Genomic DNA, 24,589 nt, shown 5'->3' with positions numbered 1-24,589 from the left:
TCATCTGTCACCCCGATTTTCTTACCCTAACATCCCAGACCAATATAAAAATGCCTGCAATTTAAGTTTTTCATGCTGTAACTTAACCTTCAATTTTTTTCATGGAATAAATTACTAAGCAAGATTAGCCCTTCAATTTTTTTGAAAGGGAATGAGAGAGACATTTCATGAATAATACTATATATATAAAAACGCCTCAAACTATAAAGTCGACAAAGTTGATATGAAGGTCTCGTCACACAAAGTGCCACTAAAAAAACACACGAAGTGCTATAAGAAAAATACACAAAATTAATATATGGTATTGATTGAGATTGTTTCAAATATGAATAGGATCTAGATCATAGGAAATTAGGAATGGAATTGGAAGATGTGTATTCAAGAAAATATGAAATTGTAAAAACATTTGAGCTCACTCAAACTTTGGTGCATTCCTTGTGTATGGAAAAGGGCAAATAGACTTCCTTAGTGTTGCAATAAAACTTATAGTGGGATCGGCATCCGCATCGGCTTGTACCACAACAGCTCCAACCTCCAGCAATTAAAGGCAAAAATCAGAATCAGAATAAGAATCTGCGAGACATTATAGACTTCTGTTCTTGGTTGCATCCTTAAATTTAGCAATGCAATCCAAAGCGCGCTCGAATTCACTTTCTTCGAGTGCAATGGTGAACCGACAGTAGCCAGGAATTCCAGACCAGGCTCCACTGTTGATGCATAAGCCAGTAGCCTTGTGAATGACTTCCCGGATATTCGAGTCATCAACCTTAACACTCTTGTTCAAGTAGGGCAAGGGCTTGGCCACCATGGAAACACCGCCACACGGTTCAACCACATCCCACCCGCACTTCTCCAGTGTCTATTACAAACAAAATTAGGATGACATGGCAAGTTAAAACAAGAAAGTGCAAGCTAAAACATTATTTTATAATGTATATAAAGACTCGCATACAAATGTGTGTGTGTGTGTGTGTGTGTGTGTGAGAGAGAGAGAGAGAGAGAGAGAGAGAGAGAGGAGGGAGTTCACCTCTTTCAGGCACTTGGATCGACTCTTCAAAGTTTTTATATGTTCTGCAATAGCATCCCACAGATCTCCCGGTTTCTGCTCTCCAAGACTCAGCAGCTTCTTAACAGCATATTTAACAGTGTTATGAGGCTTGCTCAATCCTGGAAAGCTATAAAATGTATCCACCAAAACGGACTGGTTTAATACAAGGAACCCGAATTTGAGCGCTCCACTCAACATCTTCAAAGATAATCCCCCAAGCAGAGAGACACAAAAAGATGGGTTACTAGTATTTAGCTTTGACAAACTGTCCACCAGATTCCAGCCACCCCAACCCTCAAAGTCATATTCCAAGCCTGAGAAGGAAGTATCTATCACAACTCTGGCCCCAACTTTAGCACACACAGAGAGTAAAATTTCAATCTCTTTGTTGCTGTATATCAAACCAGTTGGGTTAATTGTTGGTCCAGAAATGTATACCCATGGCTTATTCACAGTCTCTAGTGCCCCAGGAAGCACTTTGTCTGTCAGTTTAAAGCCATCTGCGGGCTTAGTAGGTATAGTTACAATATTTGCTTTCAAAAATTTGGCTGCAGAAACATAGTTCCCATTTGCACCAGCAGGAAAACACAATGTACCCCCTTCTTTAATGCAGCAAAGAACAAGCTTGTTAAACAGAGCAAGTGAGCTGTCAGCATATATAAATTCACTGCTGCTGTCAACTGGGTAACCATAAGTACTCTTGATGAATTGCTTGATGCTAGTGGTGATATCTATTTCTGACTCAGCTATATTCTGTCTAGCAAAACTTTCGAAAATAGCAGCCTTGACAGGTGAGGGTACATGCAAGAAGCTTTGATCGACATCCATGTGAATGAGGGAACAGGTCTCTGCCTCGCTAATTGACAGCTCTGCATCATTGAGAACTGAGACTGCTGAACTAGCAAACCCGATCATCTCTGCTGATTTAGGCAATGCAGATTCCCTCTGAAGAACATATATGAAAATCAACTGGATAAGCAGACTTGTCTTCATGAATAGAGAAAATGTGGTTTTACTGAAGACTTCAATAAATTTCTCACAGCAAGAACAGGTAGTAAACCACACCACAATTTTTTTGTGTTAGAAAGTATAATTGACATCAAATAAATCAGTGGCAGATCTCAACATCCCAAAGGAGGAAAAAAAAAGAAAAGCTTGTCCTTATGGTAAAGTGATAAATCTCAACATCCTAAATATCAGGTACACCATTGTCTTAACTACTATGTTCCCAAATTATGACACTAGGTACACATAATATTCAGGTTTTTTGTCAGAAATTAAATATTATATAAAGGTCACTTTTACACTTCAGAGAGAGATTTACCGGGCTAAAGAATTTAGATAGGACAAACAAACATTTACTGTGCTAAACAACAATAAACATTCCCTTATTCCCTTCCTAATATCATAAACAGAAAGCAGACTATCTTCAGCAGATAACAGATGATAGACATAAAACAAAAGGCAGAAGAAAAATTTGCATTTTCGAATCCAATCAAAATAACAACTTACAACGTCTTTGAGAAAGTTATCAAAAAATGAAAAAAATGGAAGACTTTAAACATAGAAAATAAATAAATGGTATATTTATTACTTTCTTGGCTGCAAATATCTCAAGTGAAATATACTTTTTTAAGGAAATGAATTACCTGTGCAGGAGGATGTCTGTCAGCAAGCTGAAAAGCTAAAAGTTCATGAAAAAGACAACCATAATAACATTGGCTAATTGGTGCAGTATTCCCTTCTAGTAGTTCAACAGTCTTTGACAAGGCCTTGAAGATGGCCTCCTCTTCAGAAATTACAAAAGCTACTTCTAGATCCGAATAAACCTGGAAAAAAATTTTGGCTACTCTTCATGTGAAGATTTTGCATGGTAAAAAAGCTAAGGATAAATTCATAAGATGACATCTCAACATTACAGCTTTGTATTCAATTAGATAAATAGAAAGCCTGAGATAGCCAGGTTACGTTGGGGAATTTCTGAATTCAAACTGAAATAACAATACCTTATTTTTCACCAAGCCACATATAATTGCTGCATGGGATGGCAACACAGTTCCTCCAATATATTTGAGGACTCCATTGGAACCTGGAAGGCTGGATAGCTCAAAGTGATCAGATATGTCCAAGAACAAACGAGATCCAATTTCTCTTGTGACATCTAAAAGGTGCACAAAAGCTGAACTAGTAACAGCTTCATAATCAGCAATCCCAGTAACCACCACCTGTGGCTTCAGCTTCCTTATTAGCTCTATCATTAAGTCAGACTGGCGAGGCGCTTCAATAACTGTAAGTACATCCTCTGAAGGATTATCAGTTCCTGCACACTAAGATTCAGAAATAAACGTAGTTATGAAGAATGCCTCAAGTGCAAAAAGATAATAAGTGGAACTGTGGAACTCATTTCCCATGAACACAAGACTACTTTAAACTTTTATCGGAAACTAAAATTATAGATTTGGGTCCTTCTATACTTCATGTTTCTATATCCTCTCAATAGTTTTTAGCCTCAAAGCTCATAATGCCCTGAACCTCTCGGAATACCATATCAGTCACATCTACAACTTCCCACTGTTGATCCAATAAAATTTTAGTTATTCCACTAAACTGCAATCATCATTGTTTTCCCAGGTTGTCACTTTTGGTGTCTAATACATACTTACAAATTTGTATGATAAGGTTACAAGGGCAGACTTTTGGGTTAATATTACACTTAACCACAAAAGTAATAGAGAACAAATTAAAATAGAAGCACCACAACTATCAAAATACCACACCTCAATTGCTAACGATGTTAACCACTCCCTTGGAAGGTGTCGGGTCAGATGTTCATCAACTATTGCAAGACGAGGTGAGAACAGTCGAAGAGCATTTTCTATCGCCACAGCCCTTGAAGGAAAGACAACCACATTCTTGTACAAGAAAAGAGAGAGAACAAGTCAGAATGCACCTTATACTACACAACAGGAAAGGCACAACATGAACTTCTGCAGATTACACTTAAGAATGAAAAATACTTAGATTTCCTTTATTTTTGGTATAATTTATTTCTTTTATTTTGCTACAAAACTTAAGACTTTAAAAGAAGTAAAAGTATGTTTCTAGATAACTCTTGGCTACATCACTTTGAGAGGATCACTATACAGTTTTAAAAACAAATCACAGATAATCTGTGTAATTAAACTGAAAAGGAAAATCACCAGGCCATCTAAACTATCTAATTATTATGACCAATCTTGTGATTATTTGATTAATTTAGATATTTCATATTTTCTCATCCATCAAAGAGCCATATAAAAGTTGGTTAGCGGGGTAATCAGATTTTTCTGGAGCGTTCAGAACTAGGGACACTAAACACAGCCAGTATATTCACAATGGTGATGAGAAAGTTTTGTATTAAAAGCGTGAGGCGTGGGCGAGGCGTCCGAGGGGAAGCCGCGCCTAGGCGTGAGGCGTGAGGCGTGAGGCGAAGCCTCATGGATACCTCATGCATCATACACTTTGTCAAATCAATTAAATTTATACTTGAATACCTCATGCATCTTGAATACCTCATGCATCTTGGATAACTAACATCTTGAATACCTCATGCATCATACACTTTATCAAATCAATTAAATTTATACTTGGGGACAGAGCAAAGGGATACATCACTGTTACTTGTGTAATCTCAATTCTCCAAGCCATAGGGAAAATATTGACCATAAGTATAATTCAATGGCATTCTTCACTTCTAGGATGTAAATTCATGCTAATTTTCACATTGGGATCTATTTGTCACCTGATAAGTCTAATTCAATGGCATTCTTCATTTCATTTTATTATTTTCTATTTTCTGTGATGGTGATAATCATGCAGGTTTGTGAGATCTTCCTACCACTTTTTAGTTAACATGATTTAGTTGAGTAATCAATAACATCTATCACAGAAAAAGTTGATATATGTTTTGTACAAGAGGTTATCATCTTACATCAGCTTTGAGCGGAATGCGGTGATATGTTTTCATAAACCCAGCAATGAGACTACGAAAATGTTTGCTTCCAGCTGGTGGCTCATATGCGCAAAAAGAACCCCCTTTCAGAACACTGGATAGATAAGCTAGGAAGGGAATCTTCTCATCAGCCACAGCATCATCTTCAAATGATAAGTCTAAAGAACTGCTTATATCGTGGAAGCCATTTTCAAGAAACTCAAAAATTGTCTTCACCTGTCAGTTTATTTAATTCAGCATCCATTTAGTTTTCCTATCTTCAGCTGCAATGACATCAACTTTGTTATAATAAATGAACTGCACACCTGATTTGGTTGGCGAAGTTGACAGCTGTATACTGATAAAGCATGAGAGATTCGGCCACCAGCATTTCCATAGGCCCAGGCTGTACGAGCACAAATAGGCTGATCTCCAGAAAGCCCCATAAAGAACTCAAAACGGTGTGGACTGTTCTTTTCAATTTCAACTAAGGCTGATATATCTGTATCTGCAGCCTGTAACAATGCACATTTCAAGAGAACTGCAGAAGTTTGAAGGATAAATTCTTTTCCATAATTAGGTGTATACTTGCCTGGAGAATTTTGGTTTGCCAAAGCTTGTTAACATGGAAACCACGGCGTTCAAACAAGCGCTTACAAACAGCTTGTCCTGGACGACCCCCCATGTTGAAGATCATTATCCCCATAGGTTTAATGACAGCTATTCCTTCCTCCACCGCCCGGGCAATTAGACCTAGGCCAAACTGATCCTCAAGAAAACCCTGCGTAGAAAACAAAAGTTTACATAAAAATACTATTATAGTCTCTAATGATGACTGGACACTGGAATTACTAGAAATCAGTTGGCCAGTTGTCACAAGGCCATACTACATTTCATTAGCAAACAGTTTCCATGTGTAACTAGAAAAACTAATTATGATAATATCTATGTAGCACTGGATGCCTCTTAAGATACAAATTATACAATCAATGCAGAACACACTATCAAGGTTCCGTCCTAACCTGAAGTGCACAATAATTGCTCAACGAGTGTAGAAATTCCTCACTTGCATTCTCGGTAATCATTTTAGACATAGCATCTGGATTTGGGTTAAGAATCTGCAAGAACCCAAACAAGGAAAATGAACGAGGAGTCAAATGATTATTCACATGAGGAACCTTCAAAATGGACATTAGACGAACTAACTTTATCTTATTGTAATTGTCGACAATACCTGAGGTATGCATCCAACAATTCGTTCTAGTTGAATGTCATTATCTCTACAATAAGATAGCAGATCCGATTCATGAAACTCTACCCTGTCCAGCAAACTTTTCTTCTCAGCATCATAGATGGGTTGACCTTTTTCGTCCAAAGCATTTAAGTACAAGTTTATCCATGACATCTTTACTGCTCTAGGATTGATATCAAGGCCGTACACCTGAAAAGGGTAGTTTCTTCATCATTCAGAGAATCAGGAAAGGTTGAAATGTGAACAGAATAAAGACTAATAACATGCATGGTAAAGTAGGACAAACAAAAACCAAAACTACCTTTGATGGCAACCACTTCTCAGCAATGGCAATGGATATCCAACCATTTCCACAACCAAGCTCAGCAACTGACTTGTCCTTGAAGATAGAATCGGAATGTCTGTTTAGTCCTTCAAAAAAAGTAAAGGACCAGTCTTCTGGAACAAAAATACTGGGGATAACCATCATCGTCAATTTCTTCCTACCCTGGTGACCTGTAGTAGCCCAATAACAGGTTCAGACCAGCTGATTCAACCACCATGGCAAGCAAACAATTGTGCGGCCATTAATAATTCTATAATGCCCCCACCCCACGTTCGACCGTCCGAAACAGGGCCGTATGGAGTACAGCCAACAAGAAGCGTAAATCCATCCATGATTTCAGATTATCATTCGGAAACCACAATATTCAATTGCGATATCCCCATCGTATGCTACAGTTTATTTGTTCAGAACTGTCCTGTTACACTGTAATCTTATGAAACTTCGGATCATCTGAACCTTTGGAGAGGCAATAAGAGCATTGCATGTACACTGTTTTCTAAGGAGCTTTTTCTGCGGGTTTCTAGAAACTGTATTAGGAGTTCATTCCTAGCTAATTGCCTATGATAATGATCTTGAAATTAAAATCATATCCTATTATCCAGGTTTCACGCTACCGCATTAGGGCTTTGTTCTTATTTTGTACTTTTTCTTTTGGATAATATTCATATCCTTGCTTGGGAATTCCTGGTTGGACTTGGTATAGTTCTCAAATCGAAAATTGATATGAATATCATGCAAAAGAAAAAGAACAAAAATAAGTACAAAGATGATTATAATGATGTTGGGAAAATGTAAACAGTATAATATAAATAAAAGGCGAGGATCTGAACAACGGGTGCAGGTTTAAATGAAGGGTAAATTTGGAATTATAGAAGAAAATTTTGATTATGGGGTGTTAATAAAAAAAACCCTTCAATTTTCCATTTCCTACATTATCTGGGTGACCAAACAGAATCGATACTGAATGAGAGAGGGAGAGAGACCTTCATACTGATCGAAGAAGATGTCTTCAATCTGAAAATGGTAGGTGCGAAAACATTGATCGCAGGACTCCTTGGAGGGGAAGCGGTTCTGGAGGTCCGTGAGGAAGATCCGAGCTTGAGTTCGGGTTTTTGGATCCTCGAGACGCTCCAGCACTGATCTCAAGGCGGCGTATGCGGCATCTCCCGACTGCCGACACCGCTTCAAGAAGTCGTCCACCGATTCCAACGAAGCCTCGTTCTTCGCCATTCACTCACTCTGTCACTCACACGATGATTCAGGCAAGCCAAGTGATGAGGGTTCTCTTGTTCTTCTTCTGTAGAGGAACAGAGAGAGAGAGAGCGTATGAAGATAGATAAAGAGCGAGACAAGGAGGAGAGTGGGCTTTGGAATTTGGTTGTTTATTGTTAAAAGAAAAAAAAGGCCAGGCGGCAAGGAGAAGGTTTGTTCCCGGTTGTTTCGTTTCATTTTTATTATTAATTCCTTTCTTTAAAAAATAATTTCTTAGTTTCTTTGGTGAGGTCAAGATATTTTTCCATTTATAATAATTTGTTTTAGGGAAAAATCGAACATTGTTGTAGACCTATTTGACTAAACTGTATTTAAGATAAAGAGGGAGAGGAGCCGGTGGCAAGAGAGAAATGTAATTCTAAGGTGTGTGTTGTATCACCCTGCCTGTATTTATAGTAGTAGAATAAGTTAAATACTTACCTTAATAAGATTACAACTCTAATAGGAAGATACTCTTAGATACACTAGGATTTACACAATCACATTCCTAATCCAATAGGACTGCAACATTCTCCTTTAAGTGTGTAAATACTCAAATAAAACGTCGCATCAAATCTTTAGCAGATGAGGTAGAACGGTTGATGAAGTTGTCGACACTACGAGTGAATGTGAGTCTCAAATTTAAAAAAAAGTATGCATAGGTAGTAAAACTCACAAAACTCTTCTTATGGTAAAGCCTAAGGTAGGTAAACTAAGGAGAAAAGTGAGAAGTATGCATAATGTCTAAAACAAACGTCAAAGAGGACAAAAGTAGTGAACTCAACGGAGTATGATCATCCCAGAATGGTTGCCTCATTAAAACCTCGTTAGGTAGCAAAAACCTAGTGGGAAAAATGCTCCTAATTGTAGGAAAAAGAGTATATTAAGATCAAGTGAGTATGCGTCTGGAAACTCTCCCTAAGTTCGACATAACTTCCAAATAAGAGAACTACAAGCAATTCAACTGAGACAATTTACGCATACCGATTCCTAGGACGAGCTTATGAAAAGTAGACTTGGGCAATAACTTGGTAAAGAGATCAGCCAAGTTGTCTTGGGAATAGATTTGCTTGACTTCAATGTTATGATGTTGTTGTTGCAGGTGAAAATAAAAGAACTTCAGCGATATGTGCTTGGTGTTGTCTCCTTTGATGTATCCCTTATTTAACTGCTTAATACATGCTGCATTGTCTTCAAAGATCGTTGTAGGAAGGTCAACGATGAAAGTAAAACCACTAGTGCTTCGAATATGTTCCATAACTGCTCTCAACCAAAAACACTCAAGCGAGGCCTCGTGCAAGGCGAGAATCTTAGCATGGTTTGAAGAAGTTGCAACTAGCGTTTGCTTGGTAAACCTCCAAGATATAGAGGTGTCTCCAACAGTAAAGACATAGCCTCTTTGAGAACGTGCCCTATGTGGGTCAGACAAATAACCAATATCTATGTAACTAACAAGGCGGGAATCAACCTAAGGACTGAGGGGGCAGCGATTCCTCTCGAGGATTCATGGGTGTAGAACAAGCCCAAATTCGTCGTACTTTTGAGGTATCGAAAAATGTCTTTAACACCATTCCAATGTTTGCGTGTAAGCGCATTGTTGTATCTAGCCAAAAGATTAACAACGAAGGAGATGTCGAGTCTAGTGTATTGAGCCAAGTATAATAAAGCACCAATTGCACTTAAGTATGGAACTTCTGGCTCTAAAATATCTTCCTCATCTTTCTTGGGACGGAAAGGATCTCGTTTAGCAACTAGAGTTCGAATGACCATAAGAGTACTCGAATGCTTCGCTTTATCTTCATTAAAAGGTTGCAACACCTTTTAGGTGTAGTTCAATTGATGTACTAGGATTCCATCTGAATAATGTTCGATCTCCAGGCCGAGACAATATCAAGTTTTTCCAAGATCTTTCATCTCAAATTCCGATTTTAAGTGAACGACAATTTCCTCAAGCTCTCCAGGAGTCTCGATAAGGTTTATGTCGTGGACATAAATTGCAATGACCGCAAATCCGGAATGTGACTTCTTAATGAACACGCATGGACATAGTTCGTTGTTCACATAACCCTTACTTATCAAATATTCACTCAGACGGTTATACCATATCCGCTCGTATTATTTCAATCTGTATAATGATCTCCTCAATCTAATCGAGATAGTGTTCCGTGGTCTAGAACTATTTGAACTAGTAAATGGAAGTCTTTCTGGAACTTTCATGTAGAATTTCGTATCTAGATAAGGTAGTGTTCCGTGGTCATAGAGATACGCAGTTACCACGTCTGTAAGCTGCATAGTCAGTTTTTCGAAAACTACCAAATTGATAAGGTAGCAGAATGTTGTGACGTCCATTACGGGGGAATATGTATCCTCGTAATCAATTTTATGGCGTTGAGAGAAGTCTTGCGCTACGAGGCATGCTTTGTATTGCACTATTTCATTCCTTTTATTACGCTTCCTTACAAAAAACCCATTTGGAGCCCACAGGCATTATATGTGGTGGAGTAGAAGCTATATGCCAAAACACCTTACGTTTTGCAAGCGAATCGAGTTCGACCTGGATTGCTTGTTTCCAGTTTAACTAATCTTTTCTACGTCGACATTCATCAACGGAACGTGGTTCAATGTCATCGCTAAGTCTGATGTCAGAAGTAACTGTATAAGTAAATGCATCATCGACAATCATATTATTCTGATTTCAAACCTCATAAAAAATTGCATAATGGACCGAAATCTCACGATTCTTTGGAGGTTGGGTTGTCTCATCTAAGACATCACTGTAATCTATAATAACCTCATGCATTGGAACAGATGAGTAAGCAATGGTCGGATCAGACTAGGTTTACTAGTTTATGCCGTTTTCCTCTTCTAGAGTTGTGAATCCTTTGAACCAGGAGGTCTGCCACGCTTCAGGGTAGGAAAAGATGATTGGTTAGTTGCCAGTATACCAGGCCATGTGGGAGGTACGACCGCCCCACCCTCGGGGACGGTCCGACCTTTCAAGGCGATGGTACGACGTACGTTAAGTACGTTCATCTTTGCATGTGCGTTTGCAGTAGGTATATGTCATATCGTCACCTTAGCTAGATCAGTAAAAGCATTTGGCATGTTTTGAGCAATGTTCTGAAGATCTAGAATACGTCGCACTTCAATTTCAGACTGAGGGGTGCATGGATCTAAACATAGTGGGAGTTATCCACGACAATTTGCGACGTTCTACAAGAATGTTAGTGATCTTATCTCTCCTTAATGATGGGAAGACTGTTTCATCAAAGTGACAATTCACAAAACTTGCAATAAAGAGATCTTCTGTCAAGGGTTCTAAGCAAAGAATAATGGATGGTGAATCATAATTGACATAAATCCTATTTTTCTTTGATGACCTATTTTGGTACATAGTGGCGGCGCTATTGACATATAGACTGCACACCCAAACACACATAAATGCGAGACGTTAGGCTCGTATCCAATAACCAAATGTAATGATGAATGAGGTTGGGTAGCGGTTGGCCTCAGGCAAACCCACATGGTTGTGTGCAATATTGCATGGCCCCAAACAGATACCGGTAAGTTGGTTCGCATAACCAAAGTCTAAGCTATCGTTTGAAGGCGCTTTATGAAAGCTTCTGCCAAACTGTTGTGGGTGTGAACATGGGGTACATGATGTTCAACTTCAATCCCAACAGACATGCAATAATCGTCAAAAGTTTGTGACGTAAACTCTCTAGCATTATCTAGGAGTTTCGCAAATACAACATTGCGTGTGGACAATAAGTAAACATGTGACCATCACGTTGATGCATCAACTAACACCATGAAGTATCTAACTGGTCCGCACTGGTTGGATAAGTCCACAAATATCCCCTTGAATCTTCTGAAGAAACTTAGGGGGGATCATGAATAATCTTTATAAGTGAGGGTTGAATGTTCAACTTTCCCAGGGAGCATGCTTTGCAAAACCGATGGTCGGGATAAGATTTTATGTGATGCCCATGAAATACTTTGAGGATACGACGCATCATATCTCATCTGGGGTGTCTTATTTGATCATGCCAAACATGAGAGTGCTCTGGAACCCAGCCATAGGGTAAGCCACGTGATGGGTCTCAATGGCTCGAATGGTTGTTATGTACAACCCACTTGGGAGACGTTGCGACTTCTCATAAATACGTTTTCGACCATATTCGTAAAAAGTGATACAAAGAAATTTAGAACCATTCTCTTAAGTGGTTTCAACATGATATTGATCATCTCGAATATCTCTAAAACTCAGCAACGTTCTGTTGGAACGTGGAGAATAGAGTGTCTCTTTAATGGATAATTGAATACCATTGGACAACATAATATGGGCCTTTCCGTATCTTTCTATCATGTTGGATGGGCCTGAGAGGGTTATCAGAGGTGCATTCTTAGGTAAGAAGTTAGTTAAATAGTGTTTCTCACGCAATATGGTGTGCATGGTGGCATTATTAGTCAGACAACTAACTTCCTCACTCGTCATACCTAGAAATAAATTAATTGAATCAGTCACATGCATAAATATAATTCCATTCATTCAATTAATCAATTCGAGAAATAATGTCCATAATAATAATCCATAATTGAAAACAAACCAATCCAAACAAATAATTCCACAGATTTAGAAAAATTGTCCAAAAATTAAACCATAAACCTAAATTTTTTTTAGGGGTTTTGGCCATTAGGGGTGTAAAAACACCCTAACATGTCTCAGAAAAATAAAACTTTATTCTTCCATAAGAGCGGATGCCTCCTTAAAATATGAAACCTCTAGAGTTTTGATAGCATCTTCGGGATGTTCTACATGCACAAAGTTAGCCTCACGACGGGAATGATACTTGGCAATGGCCTTGGGAGTAGCTCGGCATACACGGGACCAATGATCATTTGATCCACAGCGGTAGCACATGTCCATTTTAGTGGAAGCTGATTGAACAGTAGTTTTTCCTTTGTTCTTGAAGTTTGGGGCCTTAGGGGCAAGGGTGTAACATCCCACATCGCCCAAGGGAGTTGATCCTGTAAGTCTTATATGTATATTCTCATCTTTACCTAGCACGTGGCCTTTTAGGAACTCATTAGCTTTGGGTTACATCGGAACTTCGAAGTTAAGCAAGTTCGGGCGAGAGCATTCCCAGGATGGGTGACCCACTGGGAAGTTCTCGTGTGAGTTCCCAGAAACAAAACCATGAGGGCATGGTCGGGGCCTAAAGCAGACAAATCGTGCTACGGTGAAGTCGAGCCCAAGATGTGGTGAGGGCCTAAGGCGGGATGTGACAATTTGGTATCATAGCCAATCTCTGGCCGGAAGTGTGCCGACAAGGATGTCAGGCCCCTAAAAGGGGTGGATTGTAACATCCCACATCGCCCAAAGGGGTGGATCCTGTAAGTCTTATATGTATATTCCTATCTCTATCTAGCACGAGGTTTTTTGGGAACTCATTAACTTCAGATTCCATTGGAACTCCGAAGTTAAGCGAGTTCGGATGAGAACATTCCTAGGATGGGTGACCCACTGGGAAGTTCTCGTGTAAGTTTCCAGAAACAAAACCATGAGGGCGTGGTTGGGGCCAAAAGCGGATAATATCGTGCTACGATGGAGTCGAGCCGAGGATATGGTGGGGGGCCGGGTCGGGATGTGACAAAGGGGTTGGTTTTTATGGGTCAAATTTCCTCACTAGGGTGGCCCTCTGTTTTGTGGACCTTGGGCCCGTAGTGGAGCTTGCTGCCCTTTTTCATGATCATGACGAGCTTTCCGTCAGTTGTGGCTGCTAAAATTAGTCGCATGCGCTTCAGGCGGAGTGTTCGAGCCAGTGGGTCGAGCTTGATGATTTTTCATCAAAAGCTGGTTCTACTTTTCAGCGAGAAGTAAAACAGATATCAAATCCAAAAATTTGGTGAACTTTTGTGCCCTATATTGTTGTTGTAGGACAATATTGGTGGCATTGAAGATCAAATAAGTCTTCTCTAAGATATCCTATTCGGTTAAGTCATTTTTACAGAACTTAAGTAGTGATCAGATTCTATAAACTTTAGAGTTGTATTCATTCACAGACTTACAGTTTTGGAAGCGTAAATGATGTCAATCATGTCTTGCATCAGGCAAGCAAATGTCTTTTTGGTGATCGAATCAATCGACCAGAGCGAGCCAGAGGGTACTTGGATCCTTTCCTGTGATGATCCGTCCCTAATTTTCACTGTAATTTCCTTTTTGTTTGTGTAATTTGACATTTTTACCTTTTTTGGGGAAAAGTGTAATCTGACGTGGACTTTGTTTTCGGCTGTTGTTTCATTTCCTAGTTTCGTACTTAAATTGTACTTGTCATTACAAACGCGTGAGCGCGTGTTAGACTCGAATCAAATCTGTAACAAAAAAAAAGTTACACTTCATTACAGTACAATAACCACGGGTATTTTGTACACGTACGTACAAATTATCAGTGTTTGAAACACTATAAGAAATCAGATTTTATATCCCTAAAAAGTGGATCTGTGTCTCCCAATCAACAACAAATTAAATTTGCTTTCCACCAATCATTCCCATCCATTAATTTTCCCTGTTTCTATCTTCACCACCCATTTAGATTTTTCCTTCTTTTACACAACCAATCAATGAGTTGCACACTCACACCAGTCACAAATCAATTTTCAGAATTCACTCTCTCTCCCCGAAGGACTCTCTCCTCGCTCTCACTCTACAACTCACTCATGTGAGCACTAAACCTCACAAACGTGACCTGAAAACTACATGGTTGATCTCCCTTCACCACTACGAAGACAACCGTGTAACCAGATAGTGATTTGACTGGGTTTTGGATGTCGAACTTGGTGAGTTTGGGTTCAATGAATTTCAGGCTGAGTCAAGGAGTTTTGAAGGTTGGGGAAGCTTTCTTACAACTCCCCAAGGCTCCTAGGACAAGTTTGAGGAAACTTTGACGAGAAACAACCCATTTTCGAGAAGTTCCAGTTTTGACTGTGCCTTTCGAGGCCTTTTCAGGCCACCTCCATCCACTTTTTGGACTTCCAAGAGGTATAATCTTGTTCTACTCCTCATAAGCTTCATTTCCATATAAATTTTGTGAAAAATGGTTGAGAAATAAGCAAATTGTGAAGTTTGGAAAAATTTCCCAAAAACTGGCGACATTTTCCAGAATCCAACGAGTTTAGACGGCGGCGACCTGCGAGGACCACCGGAGAAGACGACAGAATATTCCGTCAACTCTGACGGAATATCCTAACAACATTAGCTAACGACGTTATTATTTAACGGAATATTCTTAACGGCCGTTAGGGCCTTCGTCAGCCTCTACCTGCATGTAGTGGCATGTATGGTCTTGCCCTAGGCGGCGCATGAGGGTGCGTCCGACCTCCGTTTTACCTTCTGTTAATTTATGTAGGTCCGCGACGTCAATTATTCGATTTCGTATATTTAAACCCTAGGTTTGAGCAAACTATGGGGGTTTTATTTAAGTTTCTGCATATGTGTTATCAATTAATTTAAAATAGTTATTTCACATATAGGGAAAACGTATCCCTATGACGTATGGGGTCAGGTAAGGCTCGGAGGCTATAATCCGACGATGTATTTGTGAGTGGGCAGTTTGTTTTTATATCTATACATAGTTATAGTTTCCATAAATGCGTATTTACTCCATTTTTTACGCTTATGTTGCCAAGTATCGTTATTGTGATATTAAATGTGATAAATGTTGCTATATGGTTGGGATATTACTGTCATGACATTTATACATATTTGCACATGCTTATCATTGCTGCACCCCGGTGTTAGTACTCGCCCCAGGGCCAGGGACAGTCCTTCATGTGTATGTACACATCGGCACCGTTTGCTCGCCTTGGATCCAAGTTAGGTGCTAGTCCTGTCTTACAAATTGCATTAGGCAATTTTGACTCGTATGTGACCATGCTTCGGCACTAGCCTTCACGTGATCATAGTACTAGAGCGTATTGATTACACCTAGTCCTGTTCGTGTTAGAAATTATCTGTACTAATTTGTGTGTCAGCTTAGATGAATGAGCACTTGTTTATACTTGATTATCACATGATTATATTACTGCGGCATTAGATATATCATGACTTGGCATATTTATGGTTATTTTGCTGTTGTACTTTTATTTACATACTTACGTAGTATGTTTTACGGAAACTATACTTGTTTTCCAGCGAGGGGTTATTATGTTCGAAAATAAAGGTTTTTCTTACAAACATTGTTTTGCTGACCCACTTAACTTTGTTTTTCGCCCCTCTAGGACCTAGGTAGCTGTACACTTTGTGGCATTCTAGGAACCTCCGACAGTTCTGATATTAGCTTTGTTTAAAAGTATGAACTTATCCACTGTTGTGTAATAAGTTTACTTTAACCACTTTGACTACTTTACTGTAGATCCTGTTTGTACGGAGCCTCGGGATCAATTAATCATAATCGTTCACCATAGATCGAACGGCTACGATTCCACCAACCTCCTGTTCACTGCCTTCTCTCTTTCTTCTTTCAATGCTTGTCTTCTATTGTTCCCAAATGGAACGAGTTCACGACAAAGGCATGTTATCAACTCGGCGTAAACTCAATTGGCACATGGAACAAGTTTGCGACAGATGTGCTTCAGTGCATGATGAGCGAGCAGATCGGAGACGACATTTGTCGGGCAAAACCGTGGGGAAGAGAAAGGCGGTGGATGTGACACTGCATCCATGGATTTTGGAGGTCCTTCAGCTGCGACGGCACGCTTAGATGCTGTGTTTTTTTTCACCATTCAATCTGTGTTGAATGACCAGGATCAATGGATCCCGAGGGTCCGCACAAACAGGATCCAGAGAGGATCTTCTTCCCCATACGAGCCATTAAGTTTTGTTAATAGCTCTCATGAGAAATAAGTTTTGTTAATAGCTTTCATGAAAAATAAACAACGGAGACGGAGTAATGACAGAAGACATTTATGTTGTTAGACTTTGTTTCAACCAATCTCAAGATTGTTGCAAATACATACGGTGCTGCTTGCTGCTTGGCTGAGCCTCAGAGCCTCAGAGCCTCAGGTGTATTGTCAGTAATAGGAATGCTAAGTTCAAGTAGATTTGTCTCTCAGTTGGGTAGAGTAGAGTAGAGACGAAAATGAAGAATTATAACTTACCCTATTTCTCTGCTTCCAAATTTGCAAACAGACTGTAAAAGTCCCTTTCAAGTTATGACTGCATAAAAGGGGAAAAATAATCTAGGCAATACGATGGTCACGCGAAAAAAAAGAAAGAAACACAGAAGATGTCTTACCAACTTGTATCCAAACATTTTGTGAAAAATGCAATGACCAAAAAAGTGTTTGAAATCTTTGATGCGCTTCTTAGTTTCTGCCCCTAATGATCCTTGCTTTACGCCATGAACAGACACAAAACTTTCCCGTGTTGTTAAAAAAGGAAAAGGCCAGTGACACCATTTGAAACACTAAGGGCTTGTTTTCATAATCTCATTATTAATTGAACGTAGACATGGCTACTTAGTCAAAAGGCTTGGGTTTCATATCTGGTTACCATCCAAGAAGGCAAGAAGACCCTCCGCTCTTCAGTCTTCATAAGCAATTTGACTCCCAAAGGCTGCATTAGGAACCGTGGCAATGACCACACTCACAACCATAACCAAATTTAATTATAGGCCTAAAATGAATTTAGTTTAGAAGTTGAAAAATGCAATTCAAAGGAATATACGAATAGAAACAAAACACAAACTTTAAATGATGCAATCTTCAAATATAAGACATTCTGGGAGTAGCGACAACACATTAAAACTCTGCACAAATAAAACTTACAGCCTTCAAGTTTGTTAAGGCCCTAGTGAAGTGAAAACATTTTATTCAAACATCAAGCAGAAAAGGGCACAGAAATATAAGAAACTCCACAACTTTTTCCTCCTGCTGACTCCTGTTGACCACGAGCACCCATCTGCAAGATCAGCTAACTATCAAATAAAAACATAAAAGGACCATACATATTTTTGGAAGAGTTCTTCTATTTAAACACCACTTCTGATCTAAGTTCACCCCGATTTCTATTTACATCCCATTAAACACCAAATCACACCCACCAACATATCAACAGACACCCCCACCAAGCTTTCATTAAATGGAACCTAAGAAGACAATTTATTGTGTTCAGTTTTAGTTGTGGATGTCGATATCAATATGACACCCTAAGTTTATTATGGAGTCATCAATACTATTTCAAACAAAGAATCCAAGCAGGGAACAAAAGATTAAGTTGCTCAGGCTGCCTTCTATAAGGCCATTGCAAGTCTGAGCGTTGAATTAACAGAACCCTAAAGAACCCAAAACCCTCGTTAGATATATACCTAAATTTTACGTTATGATCCCCAATCAACAAGAGTATACGTATAGCATCATCATCATATTGTGCCAATCGACCAATCGACTGCTGGAGTTGGAGCCGATGGCAGCACTGCCGTCGCCATTGGGACTTTGTGGGCTAGTTTGTGGTGCCGTTTGGGTGGATGTGCATTGGACGAGTGTTTTTCTTTGTTCTCAATATGTCCAATACAGTCCTATATAGTCTTTTTTGCACAATTAAAATGTTTTAAACATTTTTTGAGTTAAACTGTAGTGAACTCAGAAAAAAGTGGTGTTTAATAGCAAAACTCTTTGGAATGCAGGAGAGAAAAAAAATACATTCTGTCTCAACTTTAGCTTGCGAGCACTAGCCTTATCAGGTTTCAATTAAAATACCTGGACACCAATTTAGTTTTACATATAAAGTGCTAGTCCAGACTTATAAGGGGCAAATTTCAGTCAAAGAATATGAAATTTTCATGTTAAGAAGTTATGTATTGCCACTAAAAGGAAGCTAAACAAACTTCCACTAAAACTAACAAGTTGCAAGATTCACAACCACAAAAACTAACAAACCAATGCAGAGGAATCCTAATCAAATTGCCACTAAAAGGAAGCTAAACAAATTTCCCGAGAGATGACAACAATCTCTGCACCTGCCCGTTGGTAAGTAGTTTGTTTAATCTCAAGTATGCGTATGCATACACTACATAATCATATGTGTATGCATACCATCTTTCCTACAAGGTTACAAGTAGTTGTTTCCCATTTCAAAGTTCAACTGAAAGTCCCACATACATATAAGACCACTTAAAAGACCACAACTACAAAACAAACACGAAAAGATTGGCATCTATGACTTGAAAAGTAATGTAGGGCAATAACGAAAACCCAAATGGACAATGATCCCGTAAATACATTGTATTCAAATCTAAGTACCAATTTGATGAACACTGCAATGTAAATATGAAAGATTTAATTTTTGATTTGGAATTAAAACCTAGAAATTAGAAACGACTGCTATATGGAATCATTGATTCCATTTTCAGCTGGAATCCCTAACAAACAAAAAGAAACCCTAATTGATAACTTAAAAAAGAAAAAGGTTGGATCTTGGAGACTGACCTGACCTGACCTGCTGAATTCTCTTTCTTCAGTGAGTAGCGGCGGTTGAAGTGACGGAATGAGAGTGGGCGTGATGAGAGGAGGAGGAGGAGGAGGAGTGGGATGGAGCGATGAGGCGGTCGTAGACCTGCTCGCCGACGAGGTAGACGCCGAATGCAACGAGAGCGATGCCGAGGCCGGGCGTGGCGTGGCGGAGCTGATTGGAGAGCATCGGATGCTTCCTCCACTCGTCCCTCCTCCTGAAGAACTCCCCTGTCGTCCCCAGCGCCTTCTTACCCGCACCCATTTCTGTAACTCTCTCGATTGATTGATTGATTGATTGATTGCCCCTTCGTCTTCTTTCTTGTTTGTTATTCTGTTTTATGAGAATTTCTCACTTGACTTGGGTTGTCTCATCATTTTTGTCGTAGGGTGGGTAGGGGTGGGCTTAGTTTGGGCTTAATATGATGAAATACTGGGACTTGATGGAGGCCCATTAGTGATCATTAATCTACCAACGGACCCGCCGTATGTAAATACACAGTAATTCTGTTTCTGGTTGAGGAGTAAAAAAAAAAAAAGAAACAAAGAAAGAAATAATACAGGAAGCGATGAGTGGTGTTTTTGTCTCCAGGTTGAGGGAATATACAGACAGAATCCTCCTCATCTCTTGTGTTGAATAAAATAGAGAGAGGTGCTGCAGAGACAGAGAGGCACAGGGAAGGAAGGAAGGAAGGGTGAGGTTTTGAGGTCTGTGGGTTGAGACATGGACGTCCTCAGTCTCAAAGTGTCTTCCTCAGCGGCCTTTTCAAATGATAACCTCCGAATCCCACCACTTTCAAAGTCATCAGCAGCAGCAGGAGGAGGCCTTAGACGCAGACTTGCAGCAGCAGGCATTGGGAATGCAGGCAAAGCTCTTGTCTTTTTTATCTCATTAAATTACTCATTTCAAATTCATTGATTCAAACATTTGTTTTGTATGCTCAATTGCTTAATAATTAATTAATTAGCTATATGCTTGCATGCTTCTATTCTCTCAGGCAAACAATTCAGTTTCAGTTTCAGGCACAAGGCTAAGGCTAAGGCCCTGCATACTAGAATCTCTGCAAAAGTTGCCAATGAAGATGTAAAATCTTCATATTTCCCTTTCTTTTTTGTTCAATTATCACCACCACTTTTGTAAATGGTTTACTTGATAATGCAGAAACCAGAGTCTAGATCAACAGTGAAAGAGAAGAGCGTGTCGGTGATTCTTTTGGCTGGAGGGCAGGGCAAAAGGATGGGTGTAAGTTCTTCACATTCCCCATTTACATCGTCAGATTCTCTTTCTTCATCTGCATTTTCCTTCATAATGCATATGGATGAAATAGAATCCCCATCACCTTCATCTATGGATTTGTTGTCATTCTAGTCCCACAAGATGATCATGTTTTCTCGTTATGTTTGTGCTACTAGGCCACCATGCCAAAGCAATATCTTCCCCTTTTAGGCCAGCCAATTGCTTTATACAGGTAACTGACTCACACTCTCTCAGTCAAAGCACTTGGGGAACTTTTCTAATTTTAGGACACAACTTATCAAACCAGCTACAATGCGTTATTTTATTTAATTAGCTGAATGTCTATCTAGTTCATTATAATGATGAATAAGCACTTTCGGTATGTAACTTTAGAAGGATTATAAAATGAATGAACCTTGGTGCTTTGGACTATTTGGCTGCAAGACCCAGTTGCTTGGAGATGCCAAAATACCGACAATGCCAAGTTTGAGTTGGTGGATTATTGGATGCCAATTTCTAGACACAGTTGCTCTTTTGTGACTGAAACCTGACCTCTTTGGGTCTTTATAGTTCTAGTTGCAATAGTCCTTTTCAGATTCTCGTGTAGGTTTTTTATTCATGTCTCGTGGAAATATTAATTGACTTTCTACTCTCTTATTTTTTTTTCCGGGGATACATATCTTATGCTCTTCTGAATGATATTTCGGACTCCATGCAGCTTCTACACTTTCTCCCAAATGATTGAAGTAAAGGAAATAATTGTGGTTTGTGATCCCTCCTACAAGGATGTTTTTGAAGGTTATAATCCTTGCTCTCTAGCCCTCCTTGTAAATGCATTGCCTCTTGGCTTGGACATGCTTTATATATTCAGTGTAGTGATGCAGGAGACATTTAAACTAATTTGGTTGGTCATGTTCTCAGACGCCAAACATAAGATCCAGAAGGAACTTAAATTCACACTACCAGGGAAGGAAAGACAAGATTCGGTTTACAGTGGGCTCCAGGTGCACAGAGATTCCTTCTTTTCCATTGTTAATCAAGAATTAAAAAACCTCTTTCATTTTGTAAAGGCCTCTCAGTTGTTGCCAAAAGCTCTTTGTAGAAACACAAAATCTATCTGATTTAAAATTATAATGAAGTCTTGGCTCTGCTTTATCTCAATGTCTGTTGCATTACCTTACTTGATATATGAAACTGAGAAGGCTGTCTATTGTTCTTTTCGGGACAATGCTTCTGTAATGAAACTTTGGTTCAATCATTGAAGTTTGTTGAAAGTTTTCTTCTCAGTAGGAACTAGGAATGCAACTTTATCCTATTTTGCAGGATGCATTTTTACTTTAATCCCTAAGCCTCAGTGTGAGAAATGTGAGATTGGTATAGGTAGCCCGGAGCCTGAATTTAACTTTTCTAGATGAATTTTGAAATCTTCTTCAAGAGCAACCAAAAAATCCTTCTGGAAAGACACTCTCTGGAGTGAAAGTGCCATTAGACCTATTCCCTATTTTTTATTTTGAAGTTTGTTTGTTGTTGTTATGAACAGATATTCTTCCATTTTTCTGTATTTGTCTTGCACTTTGTAACCGGCTAGTAACAAGACAGAAGCCAATGATTCTGCATTTCTCACATTGATATATTCAATTGTATTGATCGTTTGGTGCTTTTTTATTTTTATTTTAATTATGAAGCTGATGTATGACAATTATTGGGAGCATAAACTTATCTTTGTATGATTGAATACAATTCTTCTGTGGACAGGCAATTGATTTGACCTCGGAGCTTGTTTGTATCCATGATTCTGCTAGACCTCTGGTATCATCAGGAGATGTAGCGAAGGTTTGAGATGCAGATTTCTTTCCCTGCTTATCTAGCGCATTGGCTTTTATTGTCTGTTGGCTATACGTACTTAATGGTGCATTGGCTTTCATTATGTAGTGTACTATGTTCTTGTGCATTCCTTCTGGATTATGGTAAAAAATTCATTCATCTCAGTTATTTCATAACAAGAAAAAGACGAAAACAGAGGATCTGTTGAATTTCAAATAGTTAGTTTCACCAATAGGATACGAAGACTTACTTGTCACAGTTGGCCGTTTCCTTACACAGTCTGAGTGGGGGAGTCAATATGTCCAGTCATAGTTGGTCTCTCTCAAAAATAAATGAAGAAGAATAAAAGAAATGGAAATTTAATTGTGGGTTCGAGTTGCTAGATTTAGGCATTTATATATATGGTAAAACATTTAATTTATGTATGGTTGTTTATCTGTTTGTATTCTTAAGTCGGACTCTTCCGTTGGCTATTTAAAAGAATGATTAGAGTTGGAACTGTATGCTTTTAGGTTCTCAAAGATGGTTGCTTAAATGGTGCAGCCGTACTTGGTGTTCCAGTAAAAGCTACAATCAAAGAGGTACTACCTTCAGTTTAGTAATATTTATGCTAAAGCTGTGTCCGTTTAGTATTTCCTTGGTTTCTTTTCAGTGAAACACATTAATCGGTATCTTGCAGCTCCTAGTTTCATGCTTCCTTGTAGTTCAGTTGTATCAAAGGATATTATGTTTTTTTACTCAACAGTTCAACTCCACATTTGACATAGTAGTGTGACATAGACCTTACAGAAGATTCTTTCAACTAGTGGTAGTTTTCTGCTCCCATCTTTTATCACCAAGTTACGATGCTCCACTCCTCGGAGGATCGCCATTAATTGACTTTGAAATGATCTTCCTTGACTCTGTGATGGCCATTACTTCAAGACCACATAAATAATACAATGTCTAAATTTTGGAAAGCGCACTTTGGAAATGTATGGAATTGCAATCATAATTGGGGGTAGCACAGCCTTTTGTTTTATTGTTGCTTTCCAGTCTAACTACGCATTGCTAGACCAATGAGCAATTTGCCATGTCAGTGCTCCAAATAACTCGACTTTCGTCAATCGATTAGATTGAACCAAAACTTGATGAGCTTATCCGTGTGCTTTATTTTTCTTTTCCATTTTTATATGCAGGCAAACAGTGAGTCTTTTGTAGTCAAAACCCTTGACAGGAGAACGCTTTGGGAAATGCAGACACCCCAGGTTTGCTCCTCAACTTATATATCTTAGTTGATCATTTGAGGAACTAATTTAGAATGCTGATCAATTCCTACAGGTGATCAAACCTCAGTTGCTCAGAGAGGGTTTTGAGCTTGTCAATAGGTACTAACTACAAACTAATTCACGGTGCACAATTTAGTCGCATACTGATTGTTAAAGAATGCAAAACTAGCGTAATGAGTCCATGTTGATAAATGTTGAGGCACTGAGTAAATGAGAGCGTTCCCTTAAGAGGCTGATGCTTGTTGTTTATGTTATTTTGAAATTGTCGTCGGTGTACGAGTGAAACATAATATTCTGTTGGCCATCTATGATTTTCTCGATATTTCACTTTTTTTTTTCATGTGGGCTCCTAATCAGAATTTACAAGTATCCTTGTCCTTCAAGTTAAATATGATTGGTATACAAATCCTGAACAAATTGTGCTTCCCACAGAGAAGGGCTTGAAGTGACTGACGATGTGTCTATTGTTGAGCACCTTAAGCATCCCGTGTACATCAGTGAAGGATCTTATACCAACATCAAGGTAGTGAAATATGTATCCTAATTCAAGCTTGATTCTTTGACTGTTGAGCAATGTTGAGCAGTCCAGTTCCAATGTCTGACGTAAACGTTTCTCAGTGTATTTGGAAAGTTCGTTAATACTATGTAATGCAACGATGCTGGTGTTTTGGTTTTGCAGGTGACAACGCCGGATGATTTATTACTTGCGGAAAGAATACTGAGTATGAACTCAGGAAAGTCTTCTCCTGAATAGTCTCCGTGTACTGATTTTGTGCTAGCGCTTGTAGTTTTGTTCTTCTTTCCTTTCCCTTGTGGAGGCCGAACTAAAGCCGAAAATTAATTTAAGTTCAAAAAATGGTCATTAAAGGGGATGAGATTTTTGTGCCACTGCTTCTAGTTTTGTTC

The 24,589-nt window shown here is 39.0% G+C and overlaps 3 protein-coding genes and 1 long non-coding RNA gene across 5 annotated transcripts; 2 read left to right on the top strand and 2 right to left on the bottom strand.

The window, feature by feature from the left end:
• Positions 1-282: 282 nt before the first annotated feature.
• LOC125478788 (methionine S-methyltransferase-like) lies at positions 283-7,920 on the bottom strand. Its single transcript, XM_048587404.1, has 12 exons — positions 7,579-7,920; positions 6,572-6,765; positions 6,253-6,459; positions 6,041-6,136; positions 5,611-5,799; positions 5,345-5,533; positions 5,019-5,255; positions 3,826-3,960; positions 3,055-3,375; positions 2,698-2,877; positions 1,028-1,993; positions 283-859 (listed from the first exon to the last, which is right to left on the bottom strand). The coding sequence occupies exons 1-12, from the start codon at positions 7,823-7,825 to the stop codon at positions 584-586; spliced, it is 3,237 nt and encodes a 1,078-aa protein (XP_048443361.1). The 5' UTR covers positions 7,826-7,920; the 3' UTR covers positions 283-583.
• Positions 7,759-16,859, top strand: LOC125478790. Its single transcript, XR_007259588.1, has 2 exons — positions 7,759-8,018; positions 16,127-16,859. It is a non-coding gene; the product is annotated as an uncharacterized LOC125478790 (long non-coding RNA).
• Positions 16,860-17,576: 717 nt separating this feature from the next.
• On the bottom strand, positions 17,577-19,639 carry LOC103933284 (NADH dehydrogenase [ubiquinone] 1 beta subcomplex subunit 3-B). Of its 2 annotated transcripts, none has more exons than XM_009342955.2 (2): positions 19,339-19,639; positions 17,577-17,807 (listed from the first exon to the last, which is right to left on the bottom strand). In XM_009342955.2, exon 1 carries the CDS (start codon positions 19,617-19,619, stop codon positions 19,362-19,364), a length of 258 nt encoding a protein of 85 aa, XP_009341230.2. In that variant the 5' UTR covers positions 19,620-19,639; the 3' UTR covers positions 17,577-17,807; positions 19,339-19,361. The 2 variants fall into 2 exon arrangements, with proteins under 2 accessions (XP_009341230.2, XP_009341229.2); XM_009342954.2 differs by having other exon boundaries at positions 19,334-19,638.
• Positions 19,640-19,890: 251 nt separating this feature from the next.
• LOC103933293 (2-C-methyl-D-erythritol 4-phosphate cytidylyltransferase, chloroplastic) lies at positions 19,891-24,571 on the top strand. Its single transcript, XM_048587407.1, has 12 exons — positions 19,891-20,220; positions 20,353-20,438; positions 20,517-20,597; positions 20,768-20,823; positions 21,310-21,389; positions 21,513-21,595; positions 22,347-22,424; positions 22,928-22,996; positions 23,594-23,662; positions 23,736-23,782; positions 24,116-24,206; positions 24,363-24,571. Exons 1-12 carry the CDS (start codon positions 20,079-20,081, stop codon positions 24,435-24,437), a joined length of 957 nt encoding a protein of 318 aa, XP_048443364.1. The 5' UTR covers positions 19,891-20,078; the 3' UTR covers positions 24,438-24,571.
• The last annotated feature ends 18 nt before the right edge of the window (positions 24,572-24,589 follow it).

Source organism: the organism of the source record quoted next, unplaced genomic scaffold, assembly GCF_019419815.1.
Source record: "Pyrus x bretschneideri cultivar Hongxiangsu unplaced genomic scaffold, Pyrus_bretschneideri_v1 Contig265, whole genome shotgun sequence".
Taxonomy (NCBI): domain Eukaryota; kingdom Viridiplantae; phylum Streptophyta; class Magnoliopsida; order Rosales; family Rosaceae; genus Pyrus; species Pyrus x bretschneideri.
The sequence above is the reverse complement of the archived record's forward strand: the minus strand, read 5'-3'. Positions and strand labels throughout refer to the sequence as shown.